The sequence below is a fragment of the Clinocottus analis genome, unplaced genomic scaffold (assembly GCF_023055335.1).
Source record: "Clinocottus analis isolate CAN_PGR_092001 unplaced genomic scaffold, fCliAna1.0.p SCAF_11, whole genome shotgun sequence".
NCBI lineage: Eukaryota > Metazoa > Chordata > Actinopteri > Perciformes > Cottidae > Clinocottus > Clinocottus analis.
In genome coordinates this window covers 1,811,011-1,838,899 of record NW_027175832.1, presented here as the reverse complement: position 1 = coordinate 1,838,899, position 27,889 = coordinate 1,811,011, and the positions used below count along the sequence as shown (strand labels likewise).

At 42.9% G+C, this 27,889-nt stretch overlaps 3 protein-coding genes across 19 annotated transcripts; 2 read left to right on the top strand and 1 right to left on the bottom strand.

Moving 5' to 3' along the window:
• Positions 1-538: 538 nt before the first annotated feature.
• Positions 539-25,148, bottom strand: LOC137782405 (transcriptional repressor p66-alpha-like). Of its 15 annotated transcripts, XM_068571699.1 has the most exons (13): positions 24,815-25,148; positions 18,917-19,049; positions 7,170-7,705; positions 5,758-5,902; positions 4,968-5,096; positions 4,781-4,858; positions 4,132-4,251; positions 3,648-3,821; positions 2,433-2,694; positions 1,524-1,933; positions 1,394-1,435; positions 1,177-1,276; positions 539-703 (listed from the first exon to the last, which is right to left on the bottom strand). In XM_068571699.1, exons 2-13 carry the CDS (start codon positions 19,007-19,009, stop codon positions 564-566), a joined length of 2,229 nt encoding a protein of 742 aa, XP_068427800.1. In that variant the 5' UTR covers positions 19,010-19,049; positions 24,815-25,148; the 3' UTR covers positions 539-563. The 15 variants fall into 15 exon arrangements, with proteins under 15 accessions (XP_068427800.1, XP_068427786.1, XP_068427785.1 ...); XM_068571685.1 differs by having other exon boundaries at positions 1,177-1,435; positions 24,804-25,148; XM_068571684.1 differs by having other exon boundaries at positions 1,177-1,435.
• armc6 (armadillo repeat containing 6) lies at positions 20,000-23,234 on the top strand. The gene is made up of 7 exons (XM_068571701.1): positions 20,000-20,396; positions 20,927-21,012; positions 21,093-21,639; positions 21,757-21,902; positions 22,000-22,131; positions 22,292-22,429; positions 22,533-23,234. The coding sequence occupies exons 1-7, from the start codon at positions 20,267-20,269 to the stop codon at positions 22,743-22,745; spliced, it is 1,392 nt and encodes a 463-aa protein (XP_068427802.1). The 5' UTR covers positions 20,000-20,266; the 3' UTR covers positions 22,746-23,234.
• Positions 23,394-27,889, top strand: slc25a42 (solute carrier family 25 member 42). 3 transcript variants are annotated; one of them, XM_068571703.1, is made up of 8 exons: positions 23,394-23,680; positions 24,839-25,008; positions 25,437-25,548; positions 25,742-25,767; positions 26,075-26,241; positions 26,383-26,499; positions 26,762-26,913; positions 27,066-27,889. In XM_068571703.1, the coding sequence occupies exons 2-8, from the start codon at positions 24,916-24,918 to the stop codon at positions 27,389-27,391; spliced, it is 993 nt and encodes a 330-aa protein (XP_068427804.1). In that variant the 5' UTR covers positions 23,394-23,680; positions 24,839-24,915; the 3' UTR covers positions 27,392-27,889. The 3 variants fall into 3 exon arrangements, with proteins under 3 accessions (XP_068427804.1, XP_068427803.1, XP_068427805.1); XM_068571702.1 differs by having other exon boundaries at positions 24,836-25,008; XM_068571704.1 differs by lacking the exon at positions 23,394-23,680 and having other exon boundaries at positions 24,811-25,008.

The window sequence follows — 27,889 nt, the reverse complement described above, 5'->3', positions numbered from 1 at the left end:
TCAAATCTTTAACTACGGGGGTGATGTACTGAAACTCAGTTATTTTGTATTTGCTTAAAATGAATGTGTATTTAATTAAATGTGAACTCTTGGCTCTGAGGACAACCATTCAAGGGTCAAAAGGTTTGGTCAGCTTGACCCACATCATGGCAAAAAGGGCTAATAAGACCAGATCATATTACTTATTTGAATTTTTTATGATTTTTTTTCAAATTATTTTTGTATCAAAGTACTCAATGTACACATGTGTCTCTTATCACACAACCCAAGTCTGGAGGACAGAAGAACCCAGGGGGGAATCCTTTCAAGTATTATGTCTTTCTTTGCCCCAATCAAATCTAAATAGCTTCTGAACAATTACCAAAGAACAGCAAATCTCAAAAGTAAACAACAGAAAATAAGAATACTAAAACAACAATCATACAAAAGTAAGGAAGGAAGGTTTTTTTTTTCAATTTGCGAGATTGTATTTGCTTAACAGTCCTCCGGGGGTCGCTGTTGACCATGTTATTGGAATTGAGGAACTTGGACAAAAACGAAGTGGTACGAGCATACTGTTTGAATTATTTCCATGTGTTTGCGGTCTGCGAGATCGACGAGCGCGAGGGGATCATGTCCAGCAGGTACTCCCTCTGACGAGCGTCGACCGCGGCTGACGTCTTGTGACCCGTCAGGCTGGGGTTCACGTACGCCATGGTGACTCCTGTGAACATGCAACAGAGCGGCACGTCAGGGTGAGGAGCGAGCTTCGCGTCGGCCATTTAAAAACGCCTGAGAAAAAAAAAGGCCGGACAATTTCATAGCGCCTGAATATCTAGCAACCCATGTCACCACAGACTGACGGATACAAAGGAAACATGACAGAAATGTCTACTCTACAGTTTACTAGTGACACCCAGGGAAAAACAGCACGCCACAAAACCGAGGGACTAAAGTAGGAAGATTGAGATCACTTGCAGGGGGAGAACTCAAAAGTGGGATTTGCCTTGTCCGAAAACAGTTCCTCCTTTTTTTTATCTACTATTTGATATCATACTAGAAGGCAAGAATTTGTTGTAAAGATGTCCGAACACCAGAAGAATTTGGACGTAGGATGTTCAAGGATTGCTTTTGGACCAGACAGGAATTTAAAGACAGCCGATGTCAGCGGGCGGGCTGGTATTAATGAGAGTCTACCTGTGTTGCTGTGGCTCTGCTTCTTCCATGCAGTGGATGAGGCACTACCTCCGCTGATATTCCTGCCGCTGGCGATTCCGCTGCTGCTCACCTTTGAACTCTGGACAGAGCGGTGGAAAACGTGGGCGTGCTTACCTGGCCGGCTGACCAAAGCTGCAGCCGCCACTGCACTCTGCAGCTGGGAGGAGGAGGAGAAGGAATGGGAGACGCCCCTCACCCCCAATGATGAGACGCCATGGGACAGCTGGCCCTGGGAGCTCTAAGGAGAGAGAGAAGAACCTCGGTGAGATGTTGGTGTCACCGTTTCCTCGACTGCACCGATGCTTCTCTTTGGAACGGATTCCAACCTTCTTGATGGAGTGATGGTGAACCATGTTGGCTCCTCGACTGGGCTGGTGGAGGTGCTGGAGGGAAGATGCTCTGGCGTGAGCCTGCTTTAGCTGCTGAGACAAACCCCTCTCTGCTTTCATCGACGAAGAGGATGAGGAGCTACTGTGGGAAACTGGTGAGGACGTCTGCTGAAAGATACGCTGCTCTATTTCCTGCTCCTGCTGCAGCGCTTTGACAAACGCAGCTTTCAGCCTATTGGTGTGCTCGGCTTTCAAGACCCTTTTCTGACTGGACGACATGCAGTGTTCGCAGAGGAAAGCCCCGCCTTTCGTCTTGTCCTGCCTCCAGCGGCAGGTGAAGTCGGTTTTGCATTGGGTGCAGGTGAGGGGCTCTCTGGTAATGTTCTTTGACAGCACGCCTGTCTTTCCTGGATGGGAAAGATGGGAAACCCAGAGGCACTGGTTGTAAACGGAAACGAGTCGCTTGTATGGCGTCAAAGAAGTAATAAGAAACAAACAGGTGAGCAGCCATTTAGATCCTGGATGAAAGTGGGAATGTCCTGCTTACATAAGGACAATATTTAAAGCCTGTTTGGAATAGATCCAACATAATTTCCTGACATCTTGGGTTGAAATGAATGACTACTTTCATAATCAATGAATGGGACAATTATTTTCTCAATTAATAGTTGTATTAGTTGAAAAAAATGGCCGAAACAATTTACTACATCCCAAAGAGATATCACAAAAAAGCTTGTTGTGCAACCAGCAGTCCAAACCTAAAGATAGAGTTTATTATTATACATGACAAAGAAACATCTTCACAATTTAGAAGCTGGAAAAAAAGTTTCATCTTTTTCTGTTGATCTGAGTAATTCTACAATATGTCAACAAAAACCATTCACAAAAAGAAGAAAAGTAACGCACCTCTGTGGATCGTATCCAGCAGATTCTGGACCACTTCTTCCAGCCCCACCAGGTAGATGAACTCATTGTTGGCTGCGGACGGCAGGAAGTTAAACTCTGGCGCAGGAGGCTTGGGCGGAGGGATCTCCAGAAGGGTCTTCTCCAGTTGTTTCCTCAAGGCGAGTTTAGCTGCAGCTTGGCGGTTGGCCGGAGAGTCGTTCACGCTAACCACAGAGACGCCGCTGTTTCCCGAGGAAGAGCTCTTCAAGTTTGATGCCGAGGCCTTTAAAAAAAACGAGCACAGACAGGAGGACGTGTGCCTGTTGGTGAACCGTTGAACCCACAAGGTGTCGGTCTAAACAAATTATTGTATTTACCTCCATGTGTATTGTTGCAGGATGTTTGTATTGTTACAGGATGTTTATTCTGTACTTAACTTAATGAGGTTTAAGCACCCTGTGAATTTAACAAGGACGTTAAACCAAAGCAAGCTTCCAAGATTTCTAACGTTAGTGGTATGTAGCTATGCTTTTCTAATAGTTTTAATCAGGGTAAAATGATATTGTTCCAATGGGTTTTTTTTCTCAAGAGCAACTGTAGATTCATATTTAGCTTAGAATATGGATAGCAGCCCCCATCATCACGTTTAAGAAACCCTCAATGAGATGGAGAAGGCTAAGTCTAACAGAAGCTAATGTTAGTTTGAAATACAGTGGAAGTTCAACTCTCTTACTAAACCAGACATTTATTGAACCAGGTGTTATTATTTCATGATACAACAACATTCTCATGACCTAAAAAGGATGCACCAATAAAGGAACATAATGGCACACTTGGACAGTTGCTAAGCGCTCACTGAGTTTACTTCCATCGCTGACGTAATGAACGTCAAATAGCCAGAATTCTTCAATCATCTATTTCTTCAGAGTTGAAGGTAAAATCTAGAGACTTGATGGTGGAAATTGCTGAGTTCCTGTATCAAGACTTCATTTATAAATCGTTGAGTTTCCACAAAACGGGGCCTGAAAGGCGTACGCCGCTTCCCATACAACACTTGTGATCCATGCATGAATGTACTCTTGACTTTTGCAAACGGATATTTTAGAAACGGGGGTAACTGGCAACACAAATTCTAATGTGAGAGGAATCATTTTACTGGAAAGCCTGGCTTCCTTTCCCAAATATTAACCAAGAATATACTTTTGTATTGCTTGACAGCACCTGTAAAATACTGACCAGCATGTTAGCGTTACTGCCCATTCGGACGAGGCCCGAGTTGACCACGCCTCTCTGGCCGTGGATCGCAGAGGCAGAGTTCCTGGTGCCCAAAAGCAGAGGAGGAGGCCCCGAGCCGGAGCCTCCGGAGGCAGCTAACTGCTGCTGCTGCTGCTGGCGGAGAGCCTGAATCTGCTGTGGAGATACGGAGATGGGCTAACCAGGACAATGAAGGGTGACACGGAGGGACATCACAGACAACGGTGGTGGAGGACAAGGGGGCGGGGCATCAAAAGCACCGAGGCAAAGGGGTTCACACAGAGAGAGAAAGGCGCAAAGAGTCCTGAGTTTAAATGTCGTTATTTCTCCGCTAATTGTTCCAGAGTGACTAACAAGCAGTACAAAAGGTAAGACTCAGACGACCACTGAACCCGACAAATGAAACGTTATCATTTTAATATTGTCCCATATTCATAATGTTGGTAACATCTCGTCATTAACTCACCTGTGCCCCTCGGACCAGGGGAGGCATTATAACCTGGGAGCCGTGTTTGGACGACATCTGCTGCCCTCCTCTCACCAGCGGCGGAGGGATGACTGTGCCTGAACTCCTGCCTGTTAAAATCTAGTCAGAGAGCAAAAACCATCAGAAACAGGTCACCCACAGGTGCCGTCACACAGATATGCTGATGGAGGCGTGGCTGAGGTCCAATAGGCTTTTTTTTTTGTTGCTTGGAAAAATTCCTAACTGAGTGAAATGACCCAGAAGTATTTAAGTGGCAGCCACGATAAGAGAAGGAAAGGTGATCCTTTTAAAAAAAAAAAGCATCTCCTTTAGCATGGGGTACACTGCTGGAGACAATGTTGTCTAACAATTCCTTGTGACGGCAACATTTAAAGCAATGCACCATTAATTGTACACTATGGATACGTTAAAAACATCCTTTTTAGGAGGTGTGGTTCTATTTTGGACAGGAATCTAGACAGTGCACTGCTGTTGTATTTTCCTAAGTCCTCATAAATTCTCCGTAACTTTCCTTTGAACTCCAGACTTTTTTAATTAAAGGCAAGGAAAAGTGGTCAGGAAAAGACACTAGGACGTAATATTTGGACTATTCAACCGCAGCACATGTGTCAGAGAGAAGAGCATTAACCTGCTGAGTGCCTTTATTGCTTGTAATGGTTCCTCGAATGAGAGGAGGAGGAGCAGAGGAGCCAGAAAGACCGGTGGGCTGAAAAAGAAAATGAATATTAAACAATAAACAGGATGCCTGAAGTGGAGGCCAGTGTTGTGGGGATGTGCGGCTCTTTGTGTGAAACAGTGTTGATGTGGGTAGTAACCTTCTGCAGAGTGTCCTTCTGTATCTGACTCTGTCGAAGTTTCTTCAGCAGCACCAGCTTGGCCTCCTCCAGCCTCAGCTCCTCCTTCAGCTGCTTGATGATGCACTCCCTCTCTGCTGGGCTGCTCTTCTACACGCCACAGAAAACAACATCATTCACAAAATGAAGCAAATAAAACACGAGACGTTGGGAGCCTAAACTTGCCAATGCATCCTGGGATAATGAACACTTATGAGCTCCCTAATCTCTGAGTATCAATGAAACACAGAGAGTTGAAAACTGTGGAACTATTTTGGATCCAGACCTCCTTTTTCCCTGTTTGAGTCGTCGTAAGAACCCCAAATTAATTACAATACTTGTGTTTATTGTATGTCTTTGTTCAGCAAAGTCTTGGAAAAGAAATGTATGTCTGCAAAAAAATCCCTTTTAAAAGATATTTTGATCGTAAGTATGAACATCCAGCATGATATGAGCCAGATTCCCCAAAAATGCCTCTTTGAGCGGTCAATAAGACACCTTTTTGGAAAGAATAAGACCTAAAGAATTGGAATCTGCAACATAAATCACAATAAAATAAAGCCTTGACCTGTTAGGAAGGATTTTCAGTCAAAAATCTGTGTCGTTCGGTTAAAAAATGTAAAAATTACGTATTTTATGCCAAAAGATTGTCTGAATGGGGCATGCTGGGACTTAAAATGGACGCGGGAGGATTTTCACGCACGGTTTCCAAAAGGTTAAATCTTTGGCAGTGAGAAAATAGGTTGTCAAAGTCCAGCTTTGCGTCTCTCACCATGAGCAGGTCGGTGTCCAGCTCCTTGAAGTGGCTCAAGCCGTTCATCGGAGGACTCGGGGAGTCGTTATCTGACAGGATGATGACGTCGTCGTCGTCGTCGTCATCTTCAGGTGATGGAGGGCTCTTCTCCCGTTTCATACTGCTGGATACAAGCAGGACAATGACATTAACATTTAGATTTAATTATCTCATACAGACATATTTGTTATTTTTGATAACTCTTGGATCGCCACTAGAATTTATTAAAAAAAAATGTATGTGGATTAAAACAATGTAGATGTTATCATTTTGTACGTGGGGAACATTTTACGGCTGTTTCAGGCCAGATTAAGAGTTTCCCCTCAACTGACTCAAACATTAGCAACCAAGTCAAAGAGACCTGCTCCTCAACTACACTCATTGTGTGAATCCACTCCACGAGGATCTAGAAAGTCCAAACATGGTCTTCACGGCTAATCTCCATGTTGATGCTCCTCCAACAACAGACCAGTCCTAAATAACAAGGCGGGACCTCAAGCTCCACTAAGGTCTCTTTCCATCACTACGCAACGGCTGCACTCGGTATTTCCTGCTGAAACAGGATATTGTGGCAGCACATTATAGTCGTCTGAGTCATTTGGGGGTGACCTGTATTGGGCTGCGTATGAAATTAAAGCAACTGGGAATGTGAAAGCAGATGACCTAAATTCAAGAAGTGGCATTCAAAAAACCCCGAAAGATCATGAGTAATCTTATTCTGAAACTCAAGGTTGGTCTTGTGAATACACAGATTATGTATTTCTATGAATTCGTTAGAGTCAACACAGTAAATTATGACGCCTGTCTCCTCTTGCTGTCCTCCTTGTATATCTGCGTATGTGTGTGTTAGTCTCTCCTTGGGGCTTAGCGCCATCATCACTTCCTGTGGATTAATCACTACTCTTCCAAAGTCACATGACCCCCAAAGTCCTCGTCACGTGACTCACACTCACTTTTCCTCCTCCCCCCTGCCCTCGCTGTTCCTTCCACTGTGGAAACCATGGCAACAACCGGCTGAAACCGGTTTTGTGACACACGGCTTCATTTTGTGCGAGGGGAGTTTTTAGGGTTCAGGTGCAACGTGGGGGGGAAAATGGAGATTGACTAAAAGATAAAAGTTAAACATCCGCTCGGAGGAGCCCCTCCTCTCCCTCCCATCCTCACAGTAATTCAGTATCATAAAAGTAACTTTCAATATTTAATGTCTTTTTTTTTAAAACACTCTCTTAAGGAACATTTCCTCCGCCAAAAACAATCTGAACCAGACGCATTTCTGTCGTCTACAGATGTAGTTTCCTGCACATTGACATCATCACTTCTTCCCCCAGATAAAGTCATGTGGTGTCCCAGCTGAAAAGAGTGTACTATAATAAATATATTCATGTACAGACCTTCTGGAGGTGCTCATGTCCATGGGCTGCTCTTCCGTCTTGACTTCCACTTTAATGGTGGCTTTCACCTCCCCTGCAGCCGGCGCGCCGCTGGCCACCTTTGACTCTGCCGGTTGCACCTGGCTCCTCGCATCCGCAGCCGGCTCGGTCCTCTCCGAGCCGGCTGCGTCATTGCAGTCAGTCCGATTGTCAGAGCTGGGTTCTACCGTCGTCTCTTGTTTCTGGGTCCACTCCGGATCGTCCATCGCTGGCTGAGAGGCCAAAGGTGACGCTAAAGACGGCGGGGACGGGCTCGGCTCTCGCTCCGGCTCCTTCTCGGGCTCTGGTCCGACCACAGCCTGGCCCTGATCTTCCCGGGCCGGCGCAGAGACGGGTTCGGGTGCAGTTTGCTCCTCTGTCGCGGGTTCAGAAAGGTCCAACTTCGGCTTTTTGCTTTCATCTTCAGCATCGGAGGTTTCTACAGACGGGGGAGCAGCATCCTTTTCCCGCGCCCTCTTCTGGCTGCGCGTCCGGCGGACAGCCTCCTCAGACATCCCCTGCAGATAAAGAAAGAAATAACTGTATTATATGTATGGATACATATGCAAAAATGTATTACCAAAAGATTTGAAATCGAGTTTGTTCCCATATTGATTTCACATCTGATCAGAGCTATACTGGTAATTTCTTTTAGAAACATGGTCACAGATTATCAAAAGGTTATTCAAATAGCGCTCAGTAACTAAGGAACCTCCAGGGAATGCATTTGGTTCAAGCTCAAAAACAATGTTGATATTATCTGACAAACAACAATAACAACAACAAATCATTTAAATATTATTATAATTATCAATTTGAGTGAAAGTGTGGTTTCGACTGTGGGCCGAATCATTCAGGATTTAAGCAGACAAAACTGACCTTGAGTCAGCTGTTGGGGACGCAGGGAGACTAAAATGTCCCCCAGACAAAACATTATGAAGGTCACATGACCAAGATGTTGGCTCAAGTATAATTCCACAACATCCAATTATCCAAATGTCTGTAAACTAAAAGAGACAGAAAGAAGAGAAGATGAGAGGACTCAGCACGCACTCACAATGAAATGAAATATCTAAATATCCCTCGACTTCACTGTCTTTTGAACGAGAGGTACAAACAAAAACTCATTAAACTGATCGCAATATAAGACATCATTGTAATAAAATCAGAGTTAAGAGGGGTTTGGGGAATATACCAAATTTACTGGAGCATGAATTCTGTAAAATATTCATAACAACCCGTGAATCCAAGTATTTTAGTTATTTATGTGTGCAAGTGAAATATATTTTTACATCATTTCAAAAGGACTTGTGTTTAACCTTTCATCCCTGGAGTCAGACAGCAAAGAGCAGCAGAACCGTTACCGGCCCATGAAGAGCAAATCCAATCCCACCACATGTTGACAGCGGCAGCGGAGACAGAGATGGCAGCTTGTTTCTTTCTGACAGCTGAGACACACGCACAGATGTGCACCCGCACAAAGTACACACAGGCACACGTTTCACCCTGAAGTGTCGGGCGGGACACTGAGAGGAGACACCGGTCAATGTCTCCCTTCATGGTTTTGAAAATGGCTCATCACACTGTTCTATGTAGAGTGCCAGTTATGTATAATAGACAACGACAAAATAAATGTGTCTACGGGAGAATTGTTCTCTGGAACAAATCGGTGAGAACTACAAAACATCGCTCTTGGTGCACAAGCTTTTATTTGGACCTGAGAAGCAGCATTTAGACAGGTGAGAGAATGTAAGACGGATTTAAACTTCTCTCTCAAACTATTTTCCTTCCCGTTTTTTCCTTCCACTTGTTCAGAGCAGACAGCGACTGGACGGTTCAACATGTGCACCGCAATCTTGGAGAGTACATTTCATTTCATTTAGCTGACGGTTTTATCCAAAGCAACATTTTTTTATGCTCTATACACTGTAGACACAGCAACAAGGAGAAATTAGGGGTCAAGTGTCTTGAGTCGGGGTTCGAACCAACGATCGTCTGATTGAAAAACGAGCATGCTAACCACTTAGTCACAGTCGACCTTGAGTCGATGCATCATACTTTCTTCAGAAATGTTGCTTAACCCTGTCCAGAGCCGGGCTTCTCCGATAGACACTGCAATACTGTGGCATGTGGATACTATACTCAGTATCCTGTACCTGAGTTTGTCAGAAAAAGAAACACATATGAAAGTAAATGATTGTATGATGGTCAACACACTGAAAAAAAAGGGACAGTATGACTGTTTATCTTCAGCTGCTGAGTCAGTGTATGTATGCATGTGCCCATACGGCCTGCTGCATTAGACGACCTGTGCTAAAGGTCAGAATCCCAAACAGAAAGCACGAGTGGCAATGAGAGATTAACTCAGACGTCGACCATTTACTGGACAACTACAATGCAGAAACGCAGTTTTATGTCCTGATTCATATCCATGTATTTCTATTATGGAGTCGAGGCTCGGTCCTGCCGATGCTGTCTGAGGCCCTCAATCCGCTCAGCGACACACAACAGGAAGCTACGAGTACTTTTAGGGGGAAAAGGACTAAAATGAACCTGCACAACCTACTGCTTCTATGTGACACACAGCGTACACACACTTCTACCCCCTCCCTTTCCTGTTCTCAGAGTGGTTATGGCGGAGATCATAAAGCATACTCAGTGTATCTATGATGTACATATACAGCCGACACACACAGTCACAATGGAGCATGCGGAGCAATCATCTGATAACAGAGAGCTGACTTAAGTTTTTTGTTTTTTATACTCTGACATCACTGAGACACACATGACATGACCCTTCCCAGGATTCAGTGGGACACAAAGCACTTTTCCTGACAACCGGTCTAAACCGGTTGGCCTGTGTGTGTATGTGTGTGTGTGTATATACATGTGCATGTGTGTGTGTGTGTGTGTGTGTGATTGAGCGAGAGAAGCTAAAACTGGATTTAAGACGCCATGCTTCCACGACGACGGCCATTACACAGCATGTGAGTGAATGTGTGTGTGCTGAGGAGAGTTGTGATGTCATTATTTTGTTTGATGCATACAGCTGTGAAACGATGCCGGGGGAAGAAGTTAGACACACAAACCCTCAACCTCTTACAGACACTGACCCTATCTTTATAACAGCGGATCTGAATGGCTGACGGGTTTCACATTTCATCTCCATAGCAGTTTACACACATTTCCATCAAGCTCACACACACACATACAGTACACACACTTGCATGGTGAATCAAATCCCCACCCATCCAAGAGTTTGACATCATATGCAAGCAGCGCAAAGGCTCTGAAAGCAAAAATTCCACTTTAAATCAGTTTATGCACAAAGTTAACATTCAAATAAAATGACTGTTCACTAACACACACACACACACACATCAGGATGAAGAGCTAAACTGCCCATTTCAATATTATACTTCTCCAATCAGACAGTCTGTATTGTTATGAAAGTTTCACGGTACGATTATCAGAATTATCTCGCCAGACATTATAATCTGGATGCATATTACAAACACATGGAAATCCTTGAACAACATGTAACGACGCTGTGAAGACGACATTGTACGTCGTTTGGTCACGGTGATGTCTTCTACTCTCCTTAAGCTTGTTGCCTTCATTTGTCACTTTCAAACTTACATTTGTATCATAGAAATAGCTTTCCATTCGCACTTATTTCGGACATTATTTCCCTGTCATTTTCCAGCATGCCTACGGGTCTTCCATTGTAAGAGAGGACGATATTTCTGTCAAACGGCACACTAGCTGAATCAGAATCAGGAGATATTCGCTTTAAAAAATAGCTTGGTTAAAGTAACTCCAGTGAAATAAGATTTATGTTTGAGTGCAAAGAGCATTACCAAACAAATACTACATGTAAATAAAAAAATAACCATACAGTATACATCTGCATTGTAATTTCATCAAATGGATAACTATCATATCTTATTGCAGCATGTACTTGTCTTGACCAGTGTGGCTGTCACAAGGCAGAATAGTCGTACGTTAATCTGGTATCAGATTGCTCCCTCTATCAGGGCGCCGCTCAGCCGAACCCACAGTTTAACTACAACCGTCTTGTTTTTTGCTGAGTGTCTTTTCTTGTGGTTATTTATCTTGTCACTCGTAGATCACGCCAACCATCAGTCAGTCAATCACCCTTCATTCTGGCCAGCAGCTTTACTCTCAACCATTATCAAAGTATGGCTGCACATACAGTACGTGTTAAGTGTTTTATTTAACCCCTGACAAATATTTAACCTGTAAAAACAGATTTCAACTCTGCACTGGATCTACCGAAAACTGTGCACCCACGCAGTCGCACTACTTTGTGAAACTGTTGCAACGGCAAAATATTTGTATCAGATATCTGTTTGCATCCGTCAGAAAAAGAAAAAAAACAATAGCGATGATGGTCTGCAAACATCCACTAGTAACAATACAATCATTTTTAAATGGAGCTGTAGGCTTTAATTGAACAGTTTAGCTTTGGAGCAGATCACTGGTTTGCTGGATTGGATAACTTCAAACGCCGAACAAGTCAGCGCTTTATGCCGCAACTAGCACCACTTCTCAATAAAGTAGGCAGTAAAAGGCAATCAGTGCTGCCTATACATTTGATGAAGTCATGGAGGCTTGACTAAACAGCTGCCCTGTGACCCCTCCAGTCATGTGCAACAGCTTAAAATATAGTAAACTGACGAACCTTTCCAGAACAGTGACGATTACACAACTGGAATATGGACACGACTGTGTGTGATCTTCTGGAACACAACAAAACTGAAACTTTCTGAAACCCTTTCTGACTCGCTCCTCTTGTAATTGTAATACCATGAATACAGTCATTCCATATAACTAGTGGACATACAACTTCAACCCTGTCTGCCATAACAACGAGCACAAAGCAAAGCGTTCTCCACTCTTCTAACCAGCGTTGGTCAACCCCTTCTCTAAAGGCGACATGTATTTTGTTCACGGTGACAGGTTATAAACAATGCAAGTATGCAACAGATTAACATGCAGATAACTCTTTACAGGGGCTTTGTTCACATGAACAACTGACTGTTCATTCCAGAGCTCCACAAGAGGCAATAAAGCCTCCTAAGAGCAGATCACCACACCATCCTCAGTCCACACGGCACGCACAGTACCTGGATTTAAGTGGCTTTGTTGTGCACAGGTCCTGCTTAAACAATGATCATTGATTACTGATACGGAGGTTTACCATATGTGACAAAAAGTAGAGCTGCAACAGTTCATCGATTGACGGACTATAAATCAGAAACAACTTTGATAGTCAATTGTTTTAGTAATGTTTCATGTAAAGTTGCCAAATATTTCTGTTTGTTTTTACTTTTCTATAGTGAATTTTGAATTTAAAATTTTTGAATTGTGGAGGGTTTTGCCCGGACTAAAACAAAACATGATGTCACCTTGGACTCAGGTAAACTTTTTAAAATTATTTTATAAACAAAACTCAATTTGTGAAACATTCTGCACTTTAAGCAATATTGAAAGCAGTTTGTACTTGGAGCCCTAAACAAAACACCAGATAACATCTGAAACCTTCAACATTAACCAATAAGATGAATAATTAATGAAACAATGTATAGCCATTCATGCATTTCTCTACTTTTTCTTAATATTGGCATACTGCAGTTCAAGTTGTATCTACATTAGTGTTGCCTCTGAGAACGCGAATACACAATCACACGTGTCATAACACTGGAGTAAATCTAACTCGAAACCAGTATGTCATCAAAAGTGGAACTAAACTTGAAAGTCTTGAACTAGCACAAATAAAGTAAACCCCAACAGCAGTCTTCATAACACAATATGAAAAATGCTGCATGTGGTGCTCAACGGCTTCCGTCATATTTATGAATTAGGCCAAATATGAAAAGCTTTTATCCAAATGCGCACAAATAAACATACAATAGACACATTTGTACAAAACAGATTATACTGGAACACACTCGTATGGCTAGAAAAGAAACGTGTCAGTGTGTGAGTGTGTGTGTGTGAGTGCGTGAGTGCCTGGGTGAGACCGTGTGTGCGGTGCGTGTCAGTGTGTGTGTGTGTGTGTGTGTTCAGCTTTAAGAGGAGGAAGACTACGGTTGTGAGAGAGAAGTAGGAAGATTAGCTACCAGATAGCAGAACCAACACTGGTGCCAAAGGGGCTTAATGCGAGCAGCAACGTCCACCATTAACGTCCCGACACCCGGTGCTCCCCAACCAGACCAAAGTCAGCCCTTTAACAACGAGACCCAGCCCACGCTACATGTGCAACCAGCCGGCTTTTCTTTATTGACACCGCCTCAGAGGAGGCGAGCGTGCCGATTAGTTAGCGAGCTAACCTGAGCTAACAGCGACACAAAACAACAACACCGAGCCACTTTAGCTCGAGCACACAACGTACAACGCAGCACGTCTGAACGTCAACGGCTGTTTTTAGAGACTTCGAGTGAAAAGTGAGAAAAGTCCTCCAGCCCGAGCGGGTCAACGTGACCCACACACACACACAAGCAGAACCGAGCCCGGATCGTTGACCTGGCTGCACCCCGATGCAAGGAGAGGGGGGGGGGGCAACCATCCGCTTGAAACGCGGGCGCAAACTTTTATCCTACTACCGTCACACAAAAAACAAAAAAGTAGGGCTGTGTGAGGCTCACCAGGACTGTTTACCTGTGTGTCTCTTCCCGAAGAAAACCACAAAAAAAACCGAGTCGGAACTCATGAATTTGCGTCGACCGGCGGCCCGAGGACGGAGCGTGCCGCGAGGAGCCGCTGGCGATGAAACGTTGTTAATCCTCACCTCATTTCGCGACTTCTACCGCACGAAATCAAGTCCAGGGATCACATATACGAGCTGGCACGCGCACGAAAACGTAGTACGAGATAATCTTTGGCGGCGCGAGCCCCCCATCTCCTCCCCGGTGCTCAACCTTTGGCTCTGCGGAGAAGTGTTACTTTTCAACAGCCCATCAGCTTCTTTATCGTCACAGATAGGTGGAGGAAAAACCTGGCTGCTCTCGACGACTCCGAATAAAAGATCCACTCACTAAAAAACTTCGGCTTCACCTCAGTCAACTTACTCGGTCGCTTCGTCGCCCGTTCTTCGCCGATGGTCGACCAAGGAATGTTTAATCTGCAGTTAACCTCGATAAATCGTTGCTTTTTTTTTAAATCCAGGGGATATCCTCTTTTTTTTCGGCCCTCCCCACTGCCGCGTCTGTTGCCAAATAATGCGCCTCAACACACATGGAGCCGCTGCGTCCTCTTAGTGGGCATGCGCACCTCGGCATACCAGGGCGACCGAATCACATCATGTCAGCCACTGACCACCAAGGGCCAAAGCAGCACGCCCATGTCAGGGGCCACGTTGACCCATGACTACCAGCAAGTACAGAGATCCCCTCCAACACAGTCACTCACTCAGACTGTCTCTCTTACACACACACACAGACACACACACAAGAATGAGATGGCATCATGCATTTGTCTCAAAACATGAGTATCACAGTTGACACTGAACACATAAATACAGAAACCAGCCACTTCAGGTCAATACAAAACCACTGTATTGCCTGTATGATGAGCACCCAGACCTGCTTATACCAGAAACATTATGACAATCAAGCAACATGTAGATCAAAGTCAATTCTTATAGTAAACAGCACAAGACTGGTTTGCTAAATGGGCCAAAGAGGCCATTCAATTGTCCCAGAACCCCAGTGAGCGCTTAAAAGTCTTGTGTTCGCTGCATGCGGATTTTTGGTCATCTGATTTACTGCAAAAAATAGTTATTTAACTTGCAGCACCAAAGCACAAACACAGCAAATGTGGATTCTTTATTATTCTGTAATCTTAAAGAGATCAATATGCAGCTTCACTGCCGCCTTGAACCTGCAGCAGCTCCTCCTCTGGCCAGGAGCAGAGCTTCGTCCGGCCAACACCGACACCTTGCTGCTGGAGGCCCAGGCTCTAGTGGTCTGCTGCAGGCAAGGGAGGCAAGGGAGAAGCAGAACCAGGACTAAGCAGCGAAGACCCGGCTGCAGTAAAATGAGGATGAAGTTGTGTTCAATCAAATGACCACCAACAACTGAGACAAACCTGTGGCTGATATAGTCCAATGTGTGAGTTTCACATTGAGGCTACACACTGAGGGTTTGGAGTTATCACATGTTTGCAGCCATGCAGGTGAATCGGGCCATGCAAGGAAGTGTAACTGCACAACATGCATGACTATTAAATATGCAATGTAGTGCACACTTCTTCTTCCATAAAAAGTCTGGCAACGGCAACATCTTAGTATCCCCCGATCTCAAATGGTGGTCTCACACCAGCCGCCTCAGCTTCATGCTGCAGGCTCTCAGCAGGGACCTGTTTCAGCATCACACGCGGGTCCTTATCCCAACCTCAGCATCACATAATGACCTCACGTCTCTAGGACCTATATGCTAGTATCACGTATAACTATGTGACTCCATATAAAAATCAACCCAAAACACATCTCACTTCATCACAGAGATTAAAAAGATCAGATGGGATTAATAGCCACGTCCAACAGTCAGATCCATACATGTAAGTCAAGAGCACATATGGGCAGCGTTACTTTGTCTGGCGTTGCAGGAGGGTTCAGCTGGCTGCCCGTGTCATGGCATCGCTTCAAAGCATCACTGTGAAGTGGACAAATCCTCTGTCATCCACAGACATCCATAGAAAAGCACACATACATGTACACACACATGAAAGACTGTGATCTAAGTAATGGAAGTAGACTGAAGTGTGCAGGGGGGCTGCTTCTCTCTGACAGGTGTGTGTGTGTGTGTGGGGTGTGTGTGTGTGTTTGTGTGTTTGGTTTGAGTGCTTTGTCAGCGTTCTTTGTTGCTGTTCTTTAAATGACAAGAGAGAGTTGATGCTGTGTCATCAAGTCTGATTGTTTCTGTCCTTTCATCCTGCCACTCCATCTACTGAAGCTACGAGTTGTCACATATAAATGTGATAAAATCTCCACCAAGGGGCCATCCGGATAATCACCCCACCTAAAGCAAAAAGTAAACAACACTCTGGAGTTTACAGGGAACGATTCATTCTGTAAATAGTGTCACTGTTCCTGTGGATCCAGGGACAAGATGTCTCCTCATCAAGAGTTAACTTAAGTACCAAACAATTTGAGCAAGCTTCACTTGAAGACATGGAGGATGTTAAGCAACCTGAGGGGAGTTTACATAAAGTGCAGGGTTTCTGGCCCAACTTCAAAGAGTTGACCCTGATCAAGGCAAGCTAACATGTGGTCAATTAAAAGATTATGTCAGTTACTGAAGTTCACACTACGACAGACTAGTGGATGAGGGAGAAGTTCAACCTGTCTATCTGCTGGAAAACATGGTTTTCTGTACAAAATATTATGGCTATTGATCCAGTGACGTCAAGATATTTCGCTTATAAAAAAACAAATATGTCAATCTCAAGGTGGCGCTAGAGGACACGTCATGACCAGAGTAAGCTCAATCACATGGGGACCATGAATGTCTGTTCTAAATGTAAACAATGATTATTTCCCCTCGAGAAAATGATTCCTGACGTCGGCTCTCAAACAGAAAGTAATCCTTCATGTTGAGATATATTTAGAGACATTTTAGAGAGCTCCTCTTTTTCGAGGACTATGTTGGTGTGGGCGCTCTTGGAGGACCCATAACATCAGTATTTTTAAAATCCTGACTACGGCCCTGCAGCCATGAGTAAATAAAAAGGTTAATGTGTCTTTTAATAAATGTACAGAGGTGGAAAAATGCCTGAAAATATGACACAACGAATCAGCCTACAACCCAGAGTTTCTGCAGCTTAATAAAGGTCAGAGCGTTTTCTGAGGCTGAATGGGATTTTTTACTGAATTACATAATATTGTCAGGCGGTCCTGTTTCTTTGTCCACCTCATTTATTTAACAAGTGTAAATATACTTATTACTATTACTCATCGTTCAGAATTATTACATAACAGTGATGATGAGAGTTATGCTGTATTGCTTTACACAAGTGTTAAAAATTCTCAAAATAAGGAACATGATGTGTGAATGGGTTGTTGATTTAATATATATATATATATAAAGAGGCCCATATGTTGCCTGTTGACAGGACAGACTCAGGCTGCAGGTCCTGACCTGGTGAAGAGATCAGCTCTGAAACCAAACACGGGTAAGATCAGCATCCAGAGTCTCTCCTTGTGGAGGAGGCCTAATGGCCGCCCGTTTCAAAATGACAGCGTCAACTTAATCCTCATTAAGGACTGTAACAATGCAGGAAGTAGCTGCTGCAGTCACGATTAGACGGGCTCACTATTTGGCAGGAAATGGCTCGTTCAGCTGCGTCCGATACACCTCGAGCGTCACCGTCCAAAAGTTTTCACTTCTCATTAAACCTCTTGATTTCGGAGAAGGATGATTTCCTGACAGCTGCGGGCACGAGGGCATATGAGAAGAGATGCATGTAGTATCACGTGATGGTATTATGTTTAAAAATATGCATTTGTGTTGGGGGGAAAGATGCATGAGGTCTCGGAGGAGCTCCATTGAATACCGATGGGCTGCAGAACCTCATGTTTCTACTTATAAATATACAATGCACCGGTCTTTAATTTCTTAATATGATATTTTTAGGATACACGAATCAACACGTGGTGTGTGTTTGGTGTGTGTTTACTTTCATGCTGTCGCAATTGCATGTTGGATATTTTCAGTAAAATAAAAACAAACCCTACATAATAGGGCAAATTAATACCGGTTTTAAACAATGTAATATCACATGCTTTCAGATTCATCACATTAAGTAAATGTAATTGCTTTAACAGTTCAAAGTCCGATAATATTTAGTTAAGACTGTTTTTTGTGGATTGTTTTACAAGCACTGCAAACATTTTTATAGAAAGGCAAATACGTCACCCTGAATAATCAGTAACATTGTGCTTTGGCTATATGAGTTATCTTTAAATCAGCAAAAGTCTTGTTTTCCAAGGAGGATATTGAGGTTTGAATATATTGTGATACTGACAACACAATCCCCCTTTCCTCTAATGTGCTGCATGCCTCAGGAGCCCATCTCTTTCACTTAATAAATCAACAGTCCAGTAGCATTACTAAATCAACTGTCTTACCAGTCATCTCACAGGTAAACAGCACAGAACTGCTTCTGGTATAATGGATAGCAACACTGAATTAATAAGGTATAATTAGAGAATAATGCTGCCATCATCTGGAAGACTTGAGTAAAACAGGAAATGAGAACAAAAAAAGGTACTGAATTGCAATGTCCACAAATGATCCAAATACTTTTTAGATACATCACGTTCCAAAATAAGTTTAAAGTACACTTTTGATATATTACAAACATGAAATAATACTATTAGATGTGAAGCAAGTCATACAATGATCAGCTGGTTCCAGGGTAAATGTAATTAAACATGTTTTTAATTCCCCGTCTGTTTCTTTTTTAGTGAATAAACTATATGCAGCTGTCAACCCAACCATCAAGTACATATTAAACATACCACTCCACAACATTAAGCTCATTGCAGATATATAGTGTACTGTATCTCCAAATGCATCCTAACTAATACAGTGCATCAGAACCTATGTAAAGACAGATATGTAATTAATGCACAACATTATAACAAAATCCCATCAATCAGAGGATATGAACATTTGTAGACAACATTGTGTACACATGATTACCTCCTGTAAGACCGCCAGCTGTTTGGCTAGTTTCTGGACAGAAACACTCCCTTGATGGGACTCAGATGGAGTAAACCTGCCCAACTGCGCCATTGAAGTAGTTTCAAGTATAGGATTGTGATGTGCTGGAATTCTGCATTTTGTTTGATACAAAAAAGACAGAAGAAGAGAAAGACATTGGTGTAATTATATTTTGTAGCTACAGCATCATTAAATAAAGATACATTCTCATTCTGACCTCGTTATGGCAGTCTTTGATAGCGTGTGTATTGAGGTACAGTGTGTCCTATTCTTGTTTGTAGATGGTACAACACTGACCTCTAGTGGCAGAGGACAACAATTGCATGCCTCAAAGTGAGTAAACGTTCTGATCCGTTGTTTATTTGTTTTGTTTTGTTTATTATGGAGGACCATCATATTTTTTAATCCTCCTTCTCTGACTGAACATCTCAGAATGTGGACTTAATAAGTCAATATTTGTAGGAGGTCAAAATGATGACAATTTGAGTAAGTAAGACATCATTTAAATGTTGTATAATACTATGTTGAACATCTCATAAGGTTGAGTTCTGAGTATTTTTTTTAATCTAAAAACTAGCATACTTATTAGTATATTACATGTTCGTGTAATTCAAGCTCTTTTAGTGACACAACAGCAACACAAATGACTAGATTTATTTCGAAAGGGTATTTCATATTACATCCAATAGACAAGAGTTTGCCGAGTTTATCACAGGGATGTTATTTCATTAATAAAATGGGAAAACTGTCAGAAATAGCTTTCATTTAAAAGTACATGTTTGTACAACTATATGACAGATCATTTTTCTGTTTTTGTTACGGGACAAAGTGGCTCATGATAAAAATAAAGGTCATGAAATTATTCAAGTGAAACTAAGGAGAAACGGCCTATTGGTGGAACTAATGTTTTTGCAGCGTGTGTTCTGACCGAGACTATATAGGAGTGGGACCTTTTAAGAAAGTTTCTATTCACTAAACCGTTCCCCACGATTCACGCCCTTTTGAACGCTGTAAATACGTCCATGCTTTCAATGAACACAACGCTTACGCAATTTACGTAAATCGACAGCGGTGTACGGTTCACCCGCTGCTTATCACTGGGCGGTTATAGCAGTTAAGTGATTTGACTCGTGATATTTATGACGATATTTGTATTAAGTGCGGGAAACAAGCATTACATTACAACATCTGTATGTGCCAGTAACTTTGTAAGATCCAACAGTCTTAAACAAAAAAACAGAAACACAACATCTATTGGCTAACTTTAGCTATTGCTAGCTATCTTTCTCATCACCGTTGTTACATTACTTATTTTGGGAGTGGATATTAATGGCAAACATGGAGAAGCGGAGGATCACACAGGAAACCTTTGATGCTGCTGTCAAGGAAAACATGGAGGAGTTTGAGATGGATCCTGTCGAGGCATTGAGGGAGGCTGTGGAGCAGTTTAATTCTCAAGGTAACGTAGCTAGAAAGAACAGTGACTGGCAATAAATGAGGCCACGCCTGTTATGATCTATATACTTCAGATTCAGAATGACACGTAAAACATACTAAGTGCTAGATATCAGTATGTTTAGCTGTTCATTGAACATGTGGATGAATTAAAACCCTTTTTAGTGGACTTACAAACTGCCACATATACACATAACTGTACCATTTTGTGCTGAGTTTAAGATGCTTAAGTATAAAATGGTAATTTATTTTTCATCTCCTAATTAACTTGAATAATTGTTGAGTTTGGCTGCAGTGTTTTTTTTTAGTTTTTTTTTAGATGATCCTCTTTGGAAGGTTGATATTCATACATTAAGATTTTTGTCATCCCCTTCAAAGTGTGCAGTTAACCAGATAACACACTTATACGCACTGCCCATCTTAGTTTTAGTTTTGCATGCTTACTGAATTAGGATTGTTCTTTTCTAAAATTTTCTTTTTTGTGCTTGGTATTTTGTGTCATTAACCCCAATCAACCTCAATGTGTGACTGCAGGTGTGAACCTCAAGTGTATAGTAAAAGCTGTCCCAGCTGTCTCATCTGATGACAACCAAGAGGAGCCGACACACGAGGTCTTACAGGTAAGTTATTTATTTTGTGTGAACAGGGATTGCTGACAGCAAAAGTGTCAAAATCTCACGTCTTTTTTTCCCCCATGCAGGTGTTGAATTTCCTCCGTACTGGAAAAGATTCTGCCATAAAACGCTTCACTGAGCTATGCTCACTTGGATTTGCCCAGAGATACCTGGCTGCCCAAAAAGACGCCTACCCCGTCATCCTCTCTCACTGCAAAAAGAGTGTGGAGGAGCAGGAAGCTCTGTTGACTGCACTGTTTGCTCTGGCTGCATTGACAGATGGACAGCCAGACTTGCTAGATGCAGAGGGCCAGCAGTTCCTTTTGAATGTCCTTAAGGAGCATAAGGCAGACACCTCTGTGATGCGTGCAGCCATCTGCACTGTGCGTCACTGCTGTTTGAAACATGAACAGAACAGGCAGGATTTGGTAAAAGGGGGCGTCCTGCCTCTTCTGACCGGTGCCATTACACAACACGTTGCATGTGCTGAGTTGGTCAAGGAAGCCGCTGCAGCTCTGAGGTTCATGACCTTTGACGATGATGTCCGCGTTACTTTTGGGAATGCTCATGAACACGCCAAGATTATTGTTCTTGAGCACAATGGACTGAAGATTTTAGTTGACGCTGCGAAAGGTGAGGCCAGCTGATGCCTAGTTTATGTGGGTGTTTGGTATGATAACTTCAACTACTGTGTCTTTTTCTTAGTCGGAGTCTGATTTCATTAATATTATTTATTTCTCTCCCTCGCAGCTCACTTTGAGAATACTTCTGTTCTGAGTGAGCTCTGTGCCACTCTGTCCCGTCTGGCTGTAAGGAATGAGTTCTGTCAAGATATCTGTGATCTCGGAGGATTGAAGCTCATCATGACGCTGCTTGCGGACAGCTATGAGAAACCGGTAGCCAACATAACAACAAGGGATTATGATACAAACCGATTCAAGATTCAACTTCCATTTTTTTATTAAGCTCACTGAACTGATGTTCTTCTTGCAGGAGTTGGTTCGGCAGGTCCTTAGTGCAATACGAGCTGTCGCAGGAAATGATGATGTGAAAGATGCAGTTGTTGAATCTGGAGGAGTCGAGCTCATTGTAATTGCCATGAACAAACACATGAACAACTCTGCTGTGAGTTTAATATTATACCTACACAATAATTGATTGTGAATAGGTAGTATTTACCTTTTTTATTTGATATACAAACTTCAATATTGGTTGTTTTTAATTTATTTTTTTGGATAACAATCAAGTTGAGTTATGAAAAAATTGTATTCCCATCCTGCTGTAGGTGTGTGAGCACGGCTGTGCATGCCTCTCGGTCCTTGCCTTGCGAAAACCCAACAACTGCAAAGTCATCATGGAACATGGAGGTGTCTTGGCGGCTGTGCAGGCCATGAAGACACACAAAGATGTAGTCAATGTGCAGGTGATATGAAGTCACGAATATTAATGACTATGCTTACTTAAAAAACTGTTCCTCTGATAGTCTGACAACTCTCTATGTCCCTGTTTTACTTCTTTATCAACAGAAACAGGCGTGTATGGTTATGAGAAATCTGGTTGGACGTATGAGTGAGTTAAGCAAACCAATCTTGGAGATGGGAGTCGAGGACCTCATAATCCAGGCATTGAAGACCCATAAAGAATGTGGTGATGTGGGTAAAGCAGCCCTCAGAGATCTGGGATGCGAGGTGGAGCTCAGAGAGCTGTGGACCGGCAAACATGGCAGCCTCACCAACTGAAAGTCGAGGACAGCCGTCACCAAATGCTATGGTAGTGGATACATCCACCCAGATAGACTTTTTTGTTGTTGTTACATTTGGAAAAAGCTGGTCCCACACTGTGCTTTGCTGAGGTTGATAAAGTTTTTCAGTCCTTTTTTTATTTAATTTTTTTTTTTACCAAAAAGTAGTTGTAGTATTGTTGAAAATGTTTTGTTTGCTATTATAAATTTGTTCACAAATGTTATTTTGCCAAATTGTACATATGTTTCACAGTTATGTAATTAGTTGAATGTGTATGTTTTGTGCAATGGGTAAATATAAATATGTGTATTTGCTTCTATGCAAATAATTGAACTGCACTATTCGGTGCAAATTCCTTTCCAATGTTGTCATCGACACATTTTAACATGTATTTAATGTCTTATAAATTATAGATCATACATGTAGATCAAAATGATTGAATTTCATGTTTGTTATTTTCTATATAATAAAATTAAAAACTAACAACTTCACGGACAAGAAGTAACTGAGGAGAAATTACACTGAGCCAGTTTGTTGCCAAGCGTCTCCTGTTCACGCCCCTCGAACCGACCTATCCAAAAATGCCCCATCTCTTACAAACTCCATTTCCCAGAATTCCACTGTGCTCGTCCTTGTCAGAATCCGATGTCTCGACGCTGTCACGGTAGTAACGACAGAAGTAACTCAGCGTGGACGATGCTCGTCAGTTAAAGTCACTTCAGAGCTAACGCGTGTGAGAAATATGTAAAAGGCAGTGACGTCAACGCTAGGAGATTTTTTTAGGAAGTTACACGCGCACTATTCTACTCTCACAACAGTGTCGAGCAGAGAAACAGCTGCGGTAATGTAGCAGGAAGCTAACAGCTAGCTAACTTGGTAACCGCTTCCGAAGAACCCGCTGGCACCAAAGCATCAGAAAGCTGACCTGTAAGGTAAAAAATGTGACTTTGTAACTTCTGACAGGTTGTTGTGTCGTAAAGCTGGCAAGTTTCGACAATAGTGGCTGAGTGGACCAGCCAGAGAGATTTATTTATTTGGTGGATCTAATTCTGGAAAAACGAGTATGGATTGTAACCACACCTGTCATTGCAGTTATGCAAGTGCAAATAGTCACCCAACTAATCTGAAAACAATATTGTATATGCCGAGGAAAATAGTGGCATACGGGATACAACGCTGTTAAAGGTCTATTGCCTAACGTAACACAAAACGCCAGAAGGTAGACAAACACACAATGCAGTCCCACTGTCCACACACGGGAAGACACTGCTGTGTATTTATGTATGTACTGTGTTTGAATATACACTGTTTATACACAAGGGTGGCTCTACGTTTCCATTGCTGTGTATACAATGTGAGCGGTATTTTAAATAATCGACATTTACATACTGTATACTGGATACACACTTTAAAGTTGTCATTTAAAGTGGTTTGAGCAATGCTTGGCTGTTCATTGTGCGCAGTGTGTAATATGAGCCGGTGGGGGTTGAAGGTTGCATGAATAGGTGATTTGTCCAGTAAAATGATTAGCTCATTGTAGAAAAGGTGAGATTGCTTCAGATGAGGTTCTCTCTAAAGTTCATCTCATCTGAGTCTCTATGGTAAGAGTGTCAAACATGTGGGGAGACAAAATGGCCTGTTGTATACTTGTATTGTTCAGACAGACACCTTTCACCTACAAATCCTCAACTTTGACCTTCAAGAGATATTTATGGGTTTAACTTACTGGACCTTGACTTAGCTCAGCGTCTTTATACAGCCTTAACTGTGTGGTAGTATGTAACTGAATTATGTTTTGAGGTAAGCGTTTACTCTCGTTGGGTGTTGTCTTTACAGTTTCTTGATAACAGAGATGTCAGTTGTCTCATGATAACAAGACACTTCTTTACTCAGCAGCGGGAGAGCAAAGAAAGCTGAAACTATATTAGATTTCTGTGCCTCCAAATTTAAAAAATAAACATGTCTCGACTTGAACTAGTTGGTACTTACAGCAAGTGCAGCATTATGAAGCTTAACCACCAACATATCTTGTCAATTGTTTATATTTAAACTTACCTAAAACTGACCTATTTTTCTGTCCTCTGTAGCAGCACCTGGTGTTCGTGCCCCTCCTGCAGTGGTTGACTTCATGAGCCCACCCAGTGACAGCCGTGCATAGTCCTTGGGGATGGGGAGTGGCGTTCAGGAACGACGGGCAACACTCGCGCAGGGAGAAGTGCCGCCGCTGGATCCCTCCAGTCCGTCAGAAAGTAGCTATGAGGTGACATTTATAGACATGATCCTTCCTTCAATGCTTTTAGAAAAACATCCACGTGAGCAATGACCAAAGTATGGCAGGATTATTGTTGCATCCGAATGCTACTTCAGTGTCTGTATTTTATCTGTGTACTGCCTTTTATTTAAATGGAATTCTCTGCTTGTTGCTCTGCTGTATTGCATTATTTGAAAGAGGTGAGAATGAGGCCGAGCTCAGGACCTTCATGGCTTCTTCTCTTGTCTTTGGGTTCATCTACTAATTTGTTATGTTTTGGGAACTCGTTATTTTTCCGATGTGCTCTTTTGTCCTTACAAGTTAATGATCAACAGCATCTCAAACACAACTTTCATCACATGAGGAATCAGTTTTTTTACAGGATTTATTCTTTCGCTGTCGATGACCCTGAATATGATTCCTCCGTTACTGTGCAGGACCCCGAGCTTACCCGGTCTGTCCTTAACTCGCTCTTCTCGGGGGCTTTAGCCGGGGCGCTGGCCAAGACAGCTGTCGCCCCATTGGACAGGACTAAAATCATCTTCCAAGGCAAGTCGAATTCTCGCCTGACCTTAAAGAGGAAAGTGTTTTTAAATTGGAAATGACGCACATGAATGCCTTGGAATTATATCTGGAACTAATGGTGTGTTTGTAATATATTTATATCAATGAGAATATTAGAAAATGAGTGACTTATAGACACACTGGACATTTACATTGCACATATGTTTTGGATTTCTAGTGTCTTCAGCAAGATTCTCTGCTAAGGTAAGGTTGATTACTTTTTTAATGTCAATTTCTTGGCTGTGATTGTGATTTTGGGCTTTACTAAATAAAAATAATTTAATTGATTCTCATTCATAACAAGATATTTCACACCTGTTGCAGTTAAAGTACCATGTTGCAGCCACAAGTTTAAAGTTTAATTCACAGTTAAAATGAACTTGAATACACATTTCATGCGATAATCATTTCGTAACACATTTGTTGACAAGTTATTTCAAAGGAACAAGTTTAAAGGCAAAAATGTAATAATCGATCACGAGCATGTGTTGATGTGCGCACTACATTTCAGGAGGCCTACAGGTTGATCTACCGCACCTACCTGCAGAATGGCTTCCTCAGTCTGTGGAGGGGCAACTCTGCCACCATGGTGCGAGTCATCCCGTACGCTGCCATCCAGTTTTGTGCACACGAGCAGTACAAGGGACTATTGGGAGGCTACTATGGCTTTCAGGGGAAGTAAGTGTTTATACAGGAGACCCACTACTCGGGTCAGTTGGCTCATTTAATTACTTTCATCTTGACAGATCGTCTTTGTCTTGTGGAGTAAAACTAAAATCTGGAAGGCTAACGCACGCTTTGTGTTTCTCGGCGTTCCAGCGTCCTTCCTCCACTTCCACGGTTATTGGCCGGGTCCTTGGCGGGCATCACGGCGTCCACGGTGACCTATCCTCTGGACATGGTGCGAGCTCGGATGGCTGTAACACCTAAGGAAATGTAAGATCATCTTTAACTACCAATAGGCACCCAATCAGTGGATGTTCAACACACATATACACCCTGAAAAAGCAACACAAAGGGGGTGTGTTGTGTGTGCTCGAATTTGAAGTATGGAACATTTAGATGACTTATCAAAAGCCAACATATTGCAGAGCAAGTCATAAAGACATAACATTGGGTAGTACAACTTTGGAACAAGTGCAGTAAATGGTGTCAGATCTTCTCACCATGTTTCATGCTAATATGTTTTATCTTTTAGGTACAGTAACATCCTGCATGTGTTTGTGCGGATATCCCGAGAAGAGGGCCTGAAGACATTGTTTCGAGGCTTCACTCCCACCATTCTGGGCGTGATTCCCTACGCTGGTCTCAGCTTCTTTACCTACGAGACACTGAAGAAAGTCCATGCAGGTAACGGTGACCGCGTGCATGTCTACATGTCGCTATGTAGTTGTCCACGGCCCCTTTTTTTCATGCAAATTTCTGTCTGACGCTGATTCAGTTGCCCCCCAGCCCAAGTATATTTAATATCAAACTTCTCCACATCCTCCTCTCCGGTGCAGAGCACAGCGGGCGCTCACAGCCCTACTCGTACGAGCGCATGGCGTTTGGAGCCTGCGCGGGAATCCTCGGCCAGTCGGCGTCTTACCCCCTGGACGTGGTGCGACGCCGCATGCAGACCGCCGGAGTCACGGGTCACACGTACAGCACCATCCTGGGCACCATGAAGGAGATCGTGGCTGAGGAAGGGTTCATCCGGGGACTTTACAAAGGTCTCAGTATGAACTGGGTCAAGGGGCCCATGGCAGTGGGGATCAGCTTCACCACCTTTGACATGACTCAGATTCTCCTGCGGAAACTGCATGAGATGGGCTACACGGCTTGGTAATAGCGACACAGAGAGACAGGGAAATGGGGATCGTTGGATGTTCCCTCTGCAGAGAAAGGAAGTGTCAGAGTAACAATTGTGTGTTGCTGGATAGAAGCAAATACACGCTGGCTCAGGATGCAGGGTTTTAATGTATTCTCTGGCGTTATCTGTGTGCGGCGGGGAGGTTCAGTCCCTGCAGGCGCGTGAGGTGTGTTGGATGGTACAGAGTGCCTCACAACGTCGTCATGTACAGCTCAGTGCAATATGCTCAGTGATTTTTCTGTGTGGTTGTCCCGTGCACGTAATTTATAACGCATCTGCCCTCGTGGACCAGGCCTGCGAGTGTCAGTCTGAGAGGTTAGAGGTTCACACACACACTCTGAGGTCTCTCCTGCCTCGTGTGTGTCCGCTTATAACTGACACCTTCCAGTGTAATGCAGGTTGCCACCCATTTATAAGTCACATTTTAAGATGCATTTGATTTAATAACAGTAAAATATGCTCCCCTTGAGATTA